General features: G+C 45.4%; 1 protein-coding gene and 1 pseudogene across 1 annotated transcript in view; one reads left to right on the top strand and one right to left on the bottom strand.

The window, feature by feature from the left end:
• Positions 1–13,419, bottom strand: part of Dpp6 (dipeptidyl peptidase like 6) — an 846,101-nt gene extending 832,682 nt beyond the window's left edge. The window contains exon 1 of the mRNA XM_051152206.1: positions 13,073–13,419. Coding sequence (XP_051008163.1) covers positions 13,073–13,132 — 60 coding nt within the window. The 5' untranslated portion in view covers positions 13,133–13,419. The remainder of the gene's footprint in view (positions 1–13,072) is intronic.
• LOC127194797 (nucleoside diphosphate kinase B-like) lies at positions 2,584–3,131 on the top strand (annotated as a pseudogene).
• Positions 13,420–14,301: the final 882 nt, after the last annotated feature.

The following is a 14,301-nucleotide window of genomic DNA, read 5'->3' as shown; positions in this document are numbered from 1 at the left end:
CATGTGGACCAAGCTCCTGACATCTAAGATCAGGCAATATCACAGAAGATATGGCAGAAAGAATATAAGGACTGGAAAACGGGGAGGAGTGTTGCGAAATGCTCTCATCCAGATATGACATGGCCACTGCACCCATTAGCTCACAGTAGCTGTGTAGGTGCCTGAACGAGATCCAACTGGTCATAATCCCAGCATATATGGGGGAAGTCTCTTAAAGCCCCATTTCCACCTGAGGCGTGACTGGTAGTTAGTTGATACCTATTAGGTGACAGGTAGTCATTTTTGTTCAGGGTATGGAAATTCCAGGTTCAAGAGCTCCAGTGGACAGGTGGCCCAGACCCATGTCCACATCAGCTGGACTTGATAGGATATGTATGTATGTATGTATGTATGTATGTATGTATGTATATATATGATAGGACACACACACACACACACACACACACATATACTTTTTTTTAATGCAAGGAAGAGGACATGAAATTGTCAGGGAAGTGCACTGGAGGAGCAGCCCAGGGGAAGTTGGAGGAAGAACTGTGTGAATAAGTCCAAACATGTTGTATGCACTTATGAAATTCTCAAAGAATGAATACAAGAACTTTTAAAAATGCAAAACTTGGTGTGCAGTTTATATTAAACATCCAAGTAAAATGGGAATATGGGCTTAAGTCAATGCCATCAGTCCTTTCTTTAAGAAAGGAAGAAAGAATACTAAATTCAAAGTCAGTAATAAAAAATTTAAATCCGAAATCCATAGGACAAGGAGTTTAAACAAAGAAAGTAGAATGCTTCCAAGCTAGTTCTCTGAAAATGTCTACAAAACTGATGAGCTGAGCCAACACACTACTTCACACTTTCTTCTGGATCTTTGAAGGGCTCGGGTTTGACATCTTATTTATGACCCACTTTGAGCAAATCTTTCCTTTCAGTGGTGGGAATGCTTTTTTCTCCTACATGTAAACATCCAAAGTGCACATTTATAGTCTTCAGAAGTTGTCATGGAGGGGAGGGACATTTAGCAAGTCATGTGCTTGATATTGATAATTCATGAAGAACCTCAACTCAACAGAATGCAAGTGGGTCACCGGGGCTGTGTCAGAAATTTCCACAGACCCCCTCAGCAAAGATGTGTGGACAGAGAAGGAGCATAAAAAGATGTTTGACACAATTAGTCACTGGTGAAATATGTATCTCAACTTTCCCAAGTTTGTCAACTTACACACGTGCTAAGATGCTTAGCAGCAATAATGTCATTCAAAGAGTTGGCAAGGATTCAGAGAGACTGAAAACCTTTTACACATGGATAGAAAGTAGACTTCTAAAGCTATTGCTGAAAACAGTTTGGCAGGTTAAACTTTTAAAACAATCTAATCAGGGAGTGGGCACTGCACAAACATGAGGACCTGAGTTCAAGTCCCAGAAGCCACCTAAACAACCTGGACTTTTTAATGTGCACATAATCTCAGCAGTGGGGAGGTGGAAACAGGTGAGTATGTGGGACTCCTGGCCAGCTAGCCTAGTCTATGTGGTAAGTGACAAGTCAGTGAGAAACTCTGTCTCAAAAAACAAGGTAGATGGCTCCTTAGAAATGACACCCACACTTCAACCTTTGGCCTTTGCATGTACATGACCCCTTCACCCCCCCCCCACATATACCACATACCTACCATATGGCCTAACTACATGAGATACCAGATATGCCCCCAAAACACTTGTGCACAAAGGTTTAGAACATCTTGTTGGCAGTATCTCCAAATCTAAAGCGTCCAAATGTCCATCATAGTAGGAAGTCACAGAAATCACAGCATAGACTCACAGTCTCACATTACTCTGGTGATGCTAGAGTTCCAATCCACAGCCTGGCCATATTGGTCCTGAGTAAACTACTGATACAGGCTTACAGTGTGAACATCTAACTTAGTGAAAGTTGTCACAAAAGTGCTCACACTTTAACATTCTCATACAAAATCTTTGAAAGTGAAAATATAGTAACTGAAGAGAAAGTGAAATTTTGGTTGTGGAAGAATAGGTGAGGTAGGAGAGTCAGAAAAGAGATCACAAGGCATATGGAACTTTCTGGAATGATATTTAATCTATTCAGTGTTCTCACATGTGTGTGCACACTTATGTAAAAATTTACTGCATGTACAATGTGAATTTGTACAGTGTATCTCAACCAAGTTGTTAACCATAGTCTGTCAGTGTCTTGATATTTTAAGAGTAAAAACAGTAATTATCAATATATTTAATATTGATTTTAAATCACAAAGCATTTTGGTAATAACAACAACAACAACAACAACCAGCAGTAAGGGTGCCTGAAAAGACTCTTTGTTGGGCAACTGAAAACATCCTTCAACTGAGTGGCCTCCAGAGGCTGAAGGACCTACTGGTGCTCTTTTGTTACTAAGACTATTTCACTATAGAATCATCTTTGGTCCCCATGTTCATATCTGGCTTACTAATGGCCAGCAGTGCGCCCAGATGCTTTGCAGACTGGGATGCTAACAACGTTGAACCTTGATAGGGACTCAAGGCCTAGCTGGATGTGCCCCACCCTCAGAAGTAAATGCTCTGACAAGCATGACACCCCGCTCAGCTAACAAGGCTCCTCTGTCATCTTCCCATGGCCACACCAACCCACCACCAGGGCCAGCCTGCGGGCCGCGGACCATGGCCAACCCCAGCTTACCTTCATTGCCATCAAGCAAGAGAGCATTCAACACAGCCTGGTGGGCAAGATTGTCAAGTGCTTAGGGTAGAAGGGGTTCCACCTGGTGCCCATGAAGCGCCTTGTGGCTTCTGAGGAACACCTGAAGCAGTACCACATTGATGTCAAGGACTGTCCTTTCTTCCCAGGGCTGGTGAAGTACGTGAACTCAAGGTCTGTGGTGATCCTGGTCTGGGAGGGGCTCAATGTTGTGAAGACAGGCAGAGTGATGCTGGGATAGGTCAATCCAGCTGAGTCCAAGCCAGGTACCATTCGAGGGGATTTCTGCATTCAAGTTGGAAGGAACACCATTCATGGCAGCAATTCAGAAGAAAGTGCTGAGAAAGAGATCAACCTATGGTTTAAGCCTAAAGAACTGATTGACTACATGTCTTGTGCCCATGACTGGGTGTATGAGTAGAGATGGATACGCTAAAGTCCTTTTCAGCATTACTGATGGATCCCTGGATATAGCTCTTCATTCCACTGAGTGGTACTCACAGGGCTGGGTTCCTGAGCCCCTACAGATGTAAAGCTTAACAGATATTCACAGACCATCTACAGCCATATTAAGATGGTACGATACTTGCCTGCCTTCAGATCATCTCCTGATTTCTTACAACACATCATATAGTCCCATTATTGTAAACTAGCTGTGGTGATACATTGTGTAGGGGATGACAAGGAAATTAGTCTGTCCACAATCTACATCACTGAACAAATTTTCCCAAATAGTTTTAGGCCTTAGCTGGTTGAGTCATACTTGGAAGCCCTTGTAGAGGGAGCAGCCATGTGGCACACTCAAAATTCAGCTTTTGACTGAAAAAAAAAAAAAAAATGGTCCAACAAATGGAACAAGGAAAACAATTACTACTCATTTACTGCTTTTTATTCCTGGAAATTTAACTTATGCATGAGCTTATATTCATTTTATGCATTTAACTCAGAAAATGAGGACAATTAAAATTTTAAAAATCAATAAAATGTAAAACCAAAATAACATAAATAGATTTTTGCTGATATACTGGAAGTCATTAAGGCAATTTATCTTGCATGTACCACATTGAACTTTCCAAAATCCTTCAGGATGATTTAATTCCTGGGTAGTAAAAAGAATTTACATTTTTTATTTATATGGTGCCCTTTCCTATTTCTTTCTGAAATTATCAAAGAAGTAGACTTCTCGTTTAGTATAAATAAGAGGGGTGGGAAAGATACAAATGGATGCAACACTTCCTAATGCTGGACACTAGGGAGGTGTCTTTAAGCTATTCAACAAGCTGCAGTGTGCCTACACTGCATCCATGCTGGGTGTGACTCCTTTATCTTTGTATGCTCTGGCAGGACAGATACAAAACAGTCTGGTGCAGTAGAACTTGGCAAGAATGGCAGTGGGTAGCTGGTGTGAGAAAATTCTGACTCTCACTAATCAGCTGCATTATCTTGAATCTCAGCTGAAGAAATGAGGGAGTTGAAAGAAATGACCTTCCAGATTAGATCCTGTCTTGAAACACTCCATGTTAGGTGTACGCGACTTGCAAACACAAGAGAAACCAGGTGCAGCCATAGAAGGTGACAGATGCCAACCATCAGGATCAGGGAATCAATGGATTCACACCCAGGTGGGGGCAAGATCAGAGCAGGGAGAAAGGGTGAAGTTAAGAAGCAAACAATGAGCTGGGCTGACCTGTCGGGGCCGGAAGTTGCAATGGAGATTCCTCAGAGGAAGTTGGTTCTGTGCTGTGCTCATGCATTGTGGGGAAGGAGGGACACACACGGGAGGGAAGGAGACACCGTGTGTCACAGAAGGATCATTGAGGAGCCAGGAGCTCACTTGAGCTTTTCTTGGCTCAGGGTGGCTTGTGACTCAACTGACAACTTAGTCATCTGAGAAAGGGCCTTCCAGAGATGGAGATACTGACCAAGCTATCTGGAAATTGAGGTCAGAGTCTTCACATCATAGAGAAGAAGAGGCTGCTTGCGTCCAATGGAGTGTGTGTCTAGGAGGACAACGCTCTACAGATCCAAGCAGGAAGGCTCACAAAAGAGAAGAAAGGGAAAAAGGAAAGGTGCTGGGAAAGAGCCAGCGTCAAGACAGGTATTATTTCTAAATGACAGGGGAGTTACCCAGTATGCATAAAACCTGCACAAGATCAAGCCGGACCAAATCCCAGCACATTACGGGGGTCAGGGAGGGGTGCTGCTCACAAGGACTTATCTCTAGCTGAGAAAGTATTGGCAACTACTGGTTGCTGGGGGAAGGACCCCTGGTTTCTTCAGGCATACTGTCCCTTACTACAGTAGACACAGGTCTACGCTCATGCAAACAAGCAACACTAAGTGGACATGGTGGCACATGAAGTTGGGAGGGAAAATTGATAGGAGAGGAAATAGAAGGGAAGAAATAGGGTGAGTTTAATGAAAACATTGTATGCATGTGTGAAATTCTCAATAAAAAAAAAAGCATTGCTACTAATAAAGGAGGTGAAGACGGACAAAGGGAGACTTAAGACTAAGCAAGCTCTATGAAAAAGAGGGGAAAGAGCTGACAGAAAAAGAAAGTGAAGAAAGATCCAGCTCTGGTCAGCAAGGAGAGATGACCAAAATTTAAACAAAGTTTCCTCTTGGGAAGAAGGTTGGAGCGATGACATTCACATTGTTGTAAAGAAACCTGGGTTCCTACTCTTCTCCTGGATAGAGTGCCAGGAGACAGAGAAGTGTTAACTTTGAGCTAAACACTGAACTGATTTATAATTGAAACTCAAGGACTAGAGTGGGCGAGACCTGAAGAGCACATGATGCTGAGCCTCGGCACCAAGTTTATTGATGAAGAGATACAGGTACAGCTGTAAGTCCAGCTGTGGATAAGGTAGTTTCTGGCTGAACTGCCTCACCCAGGACAGCAGGATCTGTACAGAAAACACAGAAGGAAAATCTGTAGGAGTGTGTAAGAGATATCTGAAATTCAGGTTCTGGGCAGACAGGGGTGTGTGAACTCTAGAAGTTGGAGAGAAGGAGGGAGGGATGGTGGGAGGGAGGGAGGGAGCGGGGCAGACAGACAGAAAGAGATAGAGAAACAGAGAGAGAAAGATAGAAACACCTGAGGTTCAGGTTTGGGGTAGACAGGGGTGTGCTAACTGTAGAAACTGAAAAGAGGGAGGGAGGGAGGGAGGGAGGGAGGGAGGGAGAAAGAGAGATAGAGACAGAAGACAGAGACAAAGAGACAGAGACAGAGGAGTTCTGGAAGAAAAGAGCAAAGACCTAGAGTGCTGTGCCTCGATCCCTCCTGAGACTTCAGCTGCACCCACACAGGCACTGTGAAGATTTCAGTGACCTAAGTAAAGATAAAAGAACAAAATTTGCATTTGGGTTGCCACTCAACTAAATTATTCATAAGAACAAGCAACCAATAAATCATCAGAGAAACCTAAGAGAATCTGAGTTTCTAAGTGCTGACTATCCCCAAGATAAAGTTGGACTTTAACACGAGGGAAGAAGCCTATAGCCGATCCTCAAGGAGAAAATGAATTGACATGGACTGACAAGGAGGGACACTGGGATGTTAGGACCAACAGACAAGGGTCTGCAGTGGCTACATAATGCAGTTCATCAAAGAGAGAAAAGGATGCTTACCATAGATGAAGGAGCACCACCGCTTCCAACAGGAAGCCAGGAGCATGAAGAAGCAACAAAGTAGAAATTCTAATAACATTTTAAAAGGAGCATCAAAAAAATGTCTGAGTGAGCCAACAGCAGAATAGAGAAGTCAAAGAGGCACTAAAGGTAAAGCTAGAGCAACAGTTATAGCCAAAGATGAGAAAAAAATAGAGACAAAAATCTAATGACTGTCTGTTGCAGATTTTTCTCCCAGGGGAGGTTAGAACTATGTCAATCCCCATTTCACAAGATCCCAACAACAGAAACAAGTAGACTCACCGCAGTTCACCCTGGGGTACCATCGAGTTTACTAGGCTTACTCACAGGGCATGGATGAGGAGTGGCTGACAGGAGAGGGGGTGACCTGCAAAGAGCTGCATTGGGAAGGCCACACCCAGCATGGACAATGACTCCCTTGTGTCTGTGTAGATGGAGCACCCTTCCCCTGTGTTCAACAGCCTATATACTCTACCCTTCCCTGAGATGGCAAGCCCAGTGCAATTCAGGTAGAACTGCATGCATCTGGTGGGCAGAGATGGCTGCATAATCAGATGAGGGTCTGTTAGTCAGTGTTCTCTTGCTGCAAAGAGAAACGGTGACCACAGCTATTCTTATAAAGGACAACAGTTAACTGGGGCTGCCTTACAGTTCAGAGGTTTAGTCCATTACTCGCATGGTGGGAAGCATGGTGGCATGCAGACAGACATGGTGCTGGAAAGTAGCTGAGAGTTCTACATTTGGATCCTCATGGAGCAGGATTGAAAAGTGAGCTACTAGGCCTAGCTTGAGCACCTGAAACTTCAAATCCCACCCCAGTGACTCACTTCCCCCAGCAAGACTATGCCTACTCCATCAAGGCCACACCTACTCCATCAAGGCCACACCTACTCCAACAAAGCCACACCTAGTCCAACAAGGCCACACCTACTCCTACAAGTCCACATATATGCCAACAAGGCCACACCTCCTACTAATGCCACTCCCTATGGGCCTATGGTGACTCATGGGAACCACCACAGGGTCCTGTAATCCTACCCTACTCTCCTTCTGGGGGAGAGGATGACAACAGTCCACAGAGCAGAAGGTGATGGACTCTTGCACGCAGGCACAGTGGATCACATGAAGGGCAGCAGTTGGGCCTAAAAGATGGAACCTTACAAGATGTTCAAAGTCTCATTGAGTAACACACACACACTTGTCACCATGACAAACAAAGAAGGAGACAAGAAAAAAAGACATTGAAGAGACAGCAGCTACAAGGTTTCCTAATATGTTGCATTTAAAGATTCAAAGTAACCCCTAAACTACTAGCAGGGTAAACATAAACAAAATTAAACTTTGGTACATGACTGGTGAATATGGAAACTCAAAGACAGTGATGCAGTCCTGAAAATAGAGAGAGAAGATGATATATGGCAGACAGGGAACAAGAATTCCAACAGTTTTATGTCTGGGGGCGGGGGGAGCGAGAGTGAGAGCCAGAGCGAGAGTGAAGAGGGTATGATTCCTGCTAGCCACATTTTTATACATCCAGGTTCTTTTGAAGCAAACCATGGTTTTTTATTTCCAAGTATATTTGTGAGTACATGTGCAGGAATTTTATTAGCAACATTGTAATACCAGTTTGACTTGGTTAATAAATGTATCCTTCTACCTGAATTCCAGATGTACATGTATGTGTACCTGTGTATCCAAGCCCACACACAAGAGTCAAAATTCAGGATCACATCATTCCACAAAATATCATCTGATTGTTCCAAAATGGTTTCCATTAACATGTTATTTTTCCCACCCAGTGTCAAGGGGAACAGACACACACATGAGCCAACAGGGAATATCTTTTCTACCCCATCCTCCTGGCAAAATAAGCACTGGAAGCAGAAAGTAAATAGCTTGGTAAAAATTTTACGTGTCATGTCAGAGATGACAGGGATTAGAGAGTGGCAGAGAGAAGGCTGTCATTGCAGAAACCCTCAGGAAGTTGTGTAAGTGGCTTGGATACCCGGAAACTGTTAAAGACCCTACAGTGAAGCAAAAACAAACAAACAAACAAACAAACAAACAAAAAACCAGACATGGAGGTGAACTAATATCCTGATGTTCTGACATAACTGAGTTTCCGTGAGCAAGCTTTGGATAGCTAACTCCGTGGCTCCCAGAGATGGAGGACTGATCAACCACCATTGCTTTGATGCTAGTGTGAGACTGACAACACAGAGCCACAAGTGAAGTTGCTCTTTTAGAAAAGCTGTCAGGCATACCCAGCTTTCTGACATTGCCAAAGGACATTATCATCTACACATTCACACTAGAGAACCATACAAACTGTGAGTGCTCCACCACGGATGGATTTCCACTCCCTCCCCCTACTCAAGGACCAGGGAACAACATGGAAGATAAGGCAGAAGGAATTAAGAAACAGAGGATGGGGTTAGGAATTCTGAGACATGCTGTCCTCTGGGTCTGCCATGGTTTTTGCACATACAATTCACAGTAGCTGTATAAGAACTGCACAAGAGAGACCCAATTAAATTGCAAGCATAGCTGGGGGAAGGGTTCCCTAGCCAGCCCCTAGCAGAGGAGCCATACAGCTGATGGCTACTGTGGGGGAGGCTAACTTTTCCTAAGCTTCTAGAGAGTGCCAATGCCACAGTAATTGGCCTCACATTTATGCCCAGACAAGAAGTATTAATTGGACCCATCGGGTTATATAAAAGAAAGGGATGGGGTCCATCATGAAGTTGGGAGAAACAGAGTTGGAGGGGAAGGGTGGATATGACCAAGATACATTGTATACATGTATAAATATCTTAAATAATAAATTTAACATATTTTTAAAAGAACAGTGCAATCAAGTTACACAACTAACCCCCAGAATGATCATATTGTGGGGCTGGCGCGCTAGTTCAGTGGGTTAAGTATTTGCTGCACGAGTATCAGGAACTGACTTTATATCCCCACACCCAAGTGAAATGCCAAGTGCAGTTGTACGTGTCTACATCTCAAGTTTTGGAGAAGGAGGTTGCTGTTGTGAACGGGAAGATCACTGATCTTCCTGGCCAGCCAGTCCAGCCAATCAGAACTATAGATTCAGTAAGCTAGAGATGCACTAAATGAAGAGAAATACAACTAAGATGGCAAGGAATAAATGAAGGCATTCCACATTGACCTCCGCATATGCACCCACTGTGCATGTGCATGTGTGCACGCCTCGTGTTTTAAGTAAATTTATGAGTTTTTGTTGGGACATAGACATGGCTGTCCTGAGTTTCAAGCAGTCCATGGCCTCAGATAATACAGGCCTGAGAGAAAACAAACAAACAAACAAACAAAAACAACACAATATCACCAAAACACCTCCACTAGAGCCATGCTTTCTCCTTAGTCCTAAGGAGGAAAGGAAGTCCTCTTTGGCTGGAACTTTCTTCCACTGTCTCTGTCCCACTCAACTTTTTGAACAGGTGTCTTAGAGTTTTATTGCTGTGAAGTGACACCATGACCATGGCAACTCTAATAAAGAAAAACATTTAATTGGGGCTGGCTTACAGGTTCAAAAGTTTAGTCCATTGTCATCATGGTGGGAAGCATGGCAGTGCCAGGCAGACATGGTGCTAGAGGAGGAGCTGAGAGTTCTACAGCCTGCTCCTCAGGCAGTAGGCAATGAGAGTGACACTGGGCTTGATTGAGCATTTGAAGCCTCTAAGCCTCTACCCTCCTAGTGACACACTTCTTCCAACAAGGCCACGCCTTCTAATAGTGCCAGTCCCTACAAGCCTATGGAGGCCATTTTCATTCAAATCACCATAGCAGGGGAGAGTGTGGTCCTGCAGAACTAAAGTTGTGTAGCCTTCAGTTCCCTCTTTCCACTGCCTACAAAACTCAATCTTACTGCCTTTGTTCAAGGCTCTTGTAAGTTTCCAGGAGCCAATAACAATCCAGGATGGGCTATGGCTTGGATCAGACCATAGGCAGCCTGTCCCTGTCAGTCCACCCTTGGCTCCCTGCACAACAGCCCTAGTTGCTATCAAGCACTCAGTGAACCCCAGGCACAAGCCAGTTCAAGAGTGACTCTATGACTCCATGGGAAATACTTACCTACCATTCCATACAGCCTTATTTTGTGAGCTTTACTTCTCTGGAGCATTGGCTCCTGCCTTCTGTGGCCCTCAGCAGATGGTCAATTGTCTCACATTTGGACCATACAAAAGGTACAACAGTGAGCTTTTGGATATTAGCCCTGGAGACCATTGAGCAGCTACCTACAAGAGAAGGTGTCCCTCCATGACTCTCTGCATTGAGCCAGGAGATGGCCCAGTCAGAAAAGTGTCTGAAGACGCGAGTTTGAGGCAGACACAGACAAATCCCTGAGCAGCAATTCTCAACCTGTGTGGATTGCGACCCCTTTGGCGAACTTCTTTCTCCAAAAATATTTACATTACAATTTGTAACAGTAGCAAAATTACAGCTATAAGTAACAAGGAAAATAATGTTCTGGTTGCGGGTCACTATGACATAAGGAACCATAGGAAAGAGTTGAGAACCACCGTCCCTGAGACTCACCATCCATCCATCCTAGCCTCCTTGGAGAATTCCAGGCCACTAAGAGATCCTGTTTCAAAGACTGAACATGCGTGGTGGCTGAGAGGGGTTCTCCAGCTTCCTCATGTGCTATCACACACATGCACAGGCACACTTAGGAGCCCACACAGACCACACTGCATAAGGGAATCCATTGTGGTCATCTCCCAAGGTGACTGGGAACAGTGGCTGCAGTGGAAGCAACTTCTTTCAAACTTCTAAGAAAGTGAGCTTATATTATTAAACTTTGTATTTTATTAAGAGACATTGTAACCTAATGGTCCCAACAGTATTGTGCATTTGTCCACGGTCAAGACCCTCTGCTAGTTTGTTTTTATGCAGGAAAGGCACTTTATAATTCTCAACTCCACCACTGCCATTTGCCTAAGTGGGCTCTTCTCTGAGAAGAGGAATTACCATCTTTCTCCATAGTTCACATAACCTTCCCTTTGGCAATGGAGGGCTGCCACAGACTTCAGACTATGAGAGGTGGAATGATGGGAACTCCAAGGAAAAAACTCCAAGGAATGTCACTGACATTCTTCTTACCCAGTGCCTCATCCATGGGGTGTAGCCAGAGATGCATTTGTGACACGAATGGTGGATTGATTGTGACTTATTACTGAATTAATGGGGTTGATGAACTGAACACCGGGCGGACACACCACAAATGAATGGGCCAATCCTTGACTTGTGACTAAGGGGTTCTCTGCCTAGCACCTTCTAAGTGCTGCTGTGTGTTCCAACACTTCCAGGAAGGTTTTATTGGTGTCAATACCCTGCAGTCCAATTCTGCCAAAAAGGCACTTTGCCACTGGAACCAAAGGCCTTCCCCCCTCCCCCCCAAAGAAATTATTGAATGATCTTCTGAACCACACAGATGTCTCTACTCTATAATCACCGATGTGTGGAACTTTATTATTTTTTAATTTAAAATCTTATAATGTCAGCCATTATGGATTAAAAAGGCACTTTATCTGGATATTAAGGTGAATGTGGAACTGGGAACTGATCAAATCATATAGTTCATGAGAACAGAGATCGGTCACATGACCTGCTGATTAAAATGTTTCATCCAGATCTGATAGCCGGTAAGTGACAGCAGCTACTCATCTGAAATAAAAGTGTACTAAGGCCACAGTATAACAGCCCATGGCTTCCCTCAGCCACCACATGATCCCAGTGTTACTACTGACCCCAACAGACAACAAGACGATCCCAATGACGTTTTCCTAACATGCCAATAGCCACACGTCTGCAATGTATATGCAAGTTTAGTCATAGCAAGCACAAGATAATAACTTGTGTATTCACAAGTGTAGATTCAGGCTGCATACCAAATACTCCACAGTACTTATCTTTAATTTAAGAACGAATTTAAGCACTTTGAAATATTTGGCAAGTCTGTATTGGTGTGTTCTACCCTGGGTATCCAGGTAAACAATTTGCTCACAACTGCTCACAAGACAACTACAGGTGATTGAAACAAACAAACAAACAACAACAAAAAGCAAAAACAGGAAGCCTGGGTGCTGCCAAGGGAAGACTGAGGCTCAAGATGCGTGTGGGAAGAACCTGGATCTTTGAGTGTAGGAAGTAGACTTGTCCAACCTTTGAGCTTCTAGAGTCTTCTGCTAAGGTTCGCAGCCCCCGCATGCTCCCTTTCTCTCGACCTCACTAATTTCCTAGTAATAACTGCAGGCACACACACTGGTCCGTTAAAGTTAATGTAGCACGTGTCTATGCCACTGACAAGAGCGCGAAGCCTCTTTAGGAGCTCCAGCCTAGAAGAGCTGACTCAAGGGCTGTGCCTCCCGCAGACCTATCCTTCCAGAAGACTCAAAAGAGACCCACAGCTGCATCCACTAGACCTGGACCAGAGAAGACCAGCAACACAGCATCTCCAAGCCCAGGATAACCCAGAGCAGGTGCGCACAATGAGCCCTCTTCACTGGCTGCCTCTGGGTCTGTTAAACATCACACATTCTAGAGAACCCACGCCATTCATCTGCTGTCTCCACTGAAGGACATGCTGGAGCTAGGGAGGGACACATGGTAGCATGAAAGTCTCCATCAGCTCTTTAGAGGTGAGCAATAGTCCCCTCCCCTCAGATGCCTGTCTCTTACCTTATGGCCTTTCCCAGGAGGACACCTGACATTGTTGGAGGCTCCGGCTGTTTGATTCATGTCCTCGAGAAGTTGGGGGTCCGGATACTCTACCTTGCAAACTTCGTGGGCGCGTGGAGGCTGGCAATACAGACGCGCGCCTCAGGGGAGACTTCCCTCTTCAGGCTGAGACCTGTAATCCAGGCTTCTGTGAGCCCTCTTGCCTGGTGCCTTGAGATCCGCAGCCCAGAGCCCTAGGAGCAGCTGTCCGCACCCTGGAGGGAGCCCTTGCCGGCGCCAGGCGCTTCTGAGGGCTCTCTGCCCAGGGCTGCCTCGCTGGGAAACAGTCCAGGTCTCTCCAAACCAGAAGTGGGAGCAGCTCCAAGAGGACTCGAGGAGGAGCGAGAAGCTGGGTGGGGAGAGCGGGATGTCCACGCCGCCCTGCCCTGCGCCAGGGGCGGGGAAGCCACGACAGCCGCCTGCACTCACGCGCCACCCGCCGAAGCCACGCGGCTGGGACTCCAGCGCAGTCTCTGCAAGGCCCTCCAGACCCACAACTGCCCGGACTGCAAGTGCAGCCGTCACGCCCCTCAGCGCGGGCTTAATTAAGAAAAAGCAACTCTAAGGGGCCACGCTCCCCTGCAGCTCCTGCTGCTTGCTCCAGGCGCCAAACCCGGGGATGGTCGGGAGGTGGCATGCGAGGTTCTGCCAGGAGCCACTGCACTGGTGAAGGCGAAAAAGTGGAGGGGGGCAAAGGCGGAGCAAGGCTGACACGCAGGGATCCTTGGCAAGGTTCCTAAAAACCACAGCAAGGGATATAGCCTCCTTTCCACGCCGCATGCGTGCGCTCACCGGGCCAGGTGGGCTTCATTTGCCGGTATCCGCTTTGATGGGGTAATAACCAAGGAGAGCAGTGGACGCACTACTTTTTTTTTCTGTGAGCTAAGTCTTTGCAGTTGACTAACCCTCCCTCCCCGTGTGAAGCCCTGGTTTAATTAGACAGCGTTTGGACACAGGTAGGAGTAATCCCCGCCCTTGAGAATGCAGGCACACAAACCAAGAAAGCGCGGAGGAGGGTTCTGGAGACCGCATTGCAACATCTTAGAACCGTAGCCCACACTATGGACCAAGAGCACATTTAGGTACAGCTGGATTAATGAGCAAAATGTTCAGGGTTTTGTTTTGTTTTGTAGGTTTTTTTTTTTTTTCACGCATGGTTAGTTGGGTTTGAATAATTCTGGGTGGAATAC

This window comes from Acomys russatus, chromosome 10 (assembly GCF_903995435.1).
Source record: "Acomys russatus chromosome 10, mAcoRus1.1, whole genome shotgun sequence".
NCBI lineage: Eukaryota > Metazoa > Chordata > Mammalia > Rodentia > Muridae > Acomys > Acomys russatus.
The sequence above is the reverse complement of the archived record's forward strand: the minus strand, read 5'-3'. Positions and strand labels throughout refer to the sequence as shown.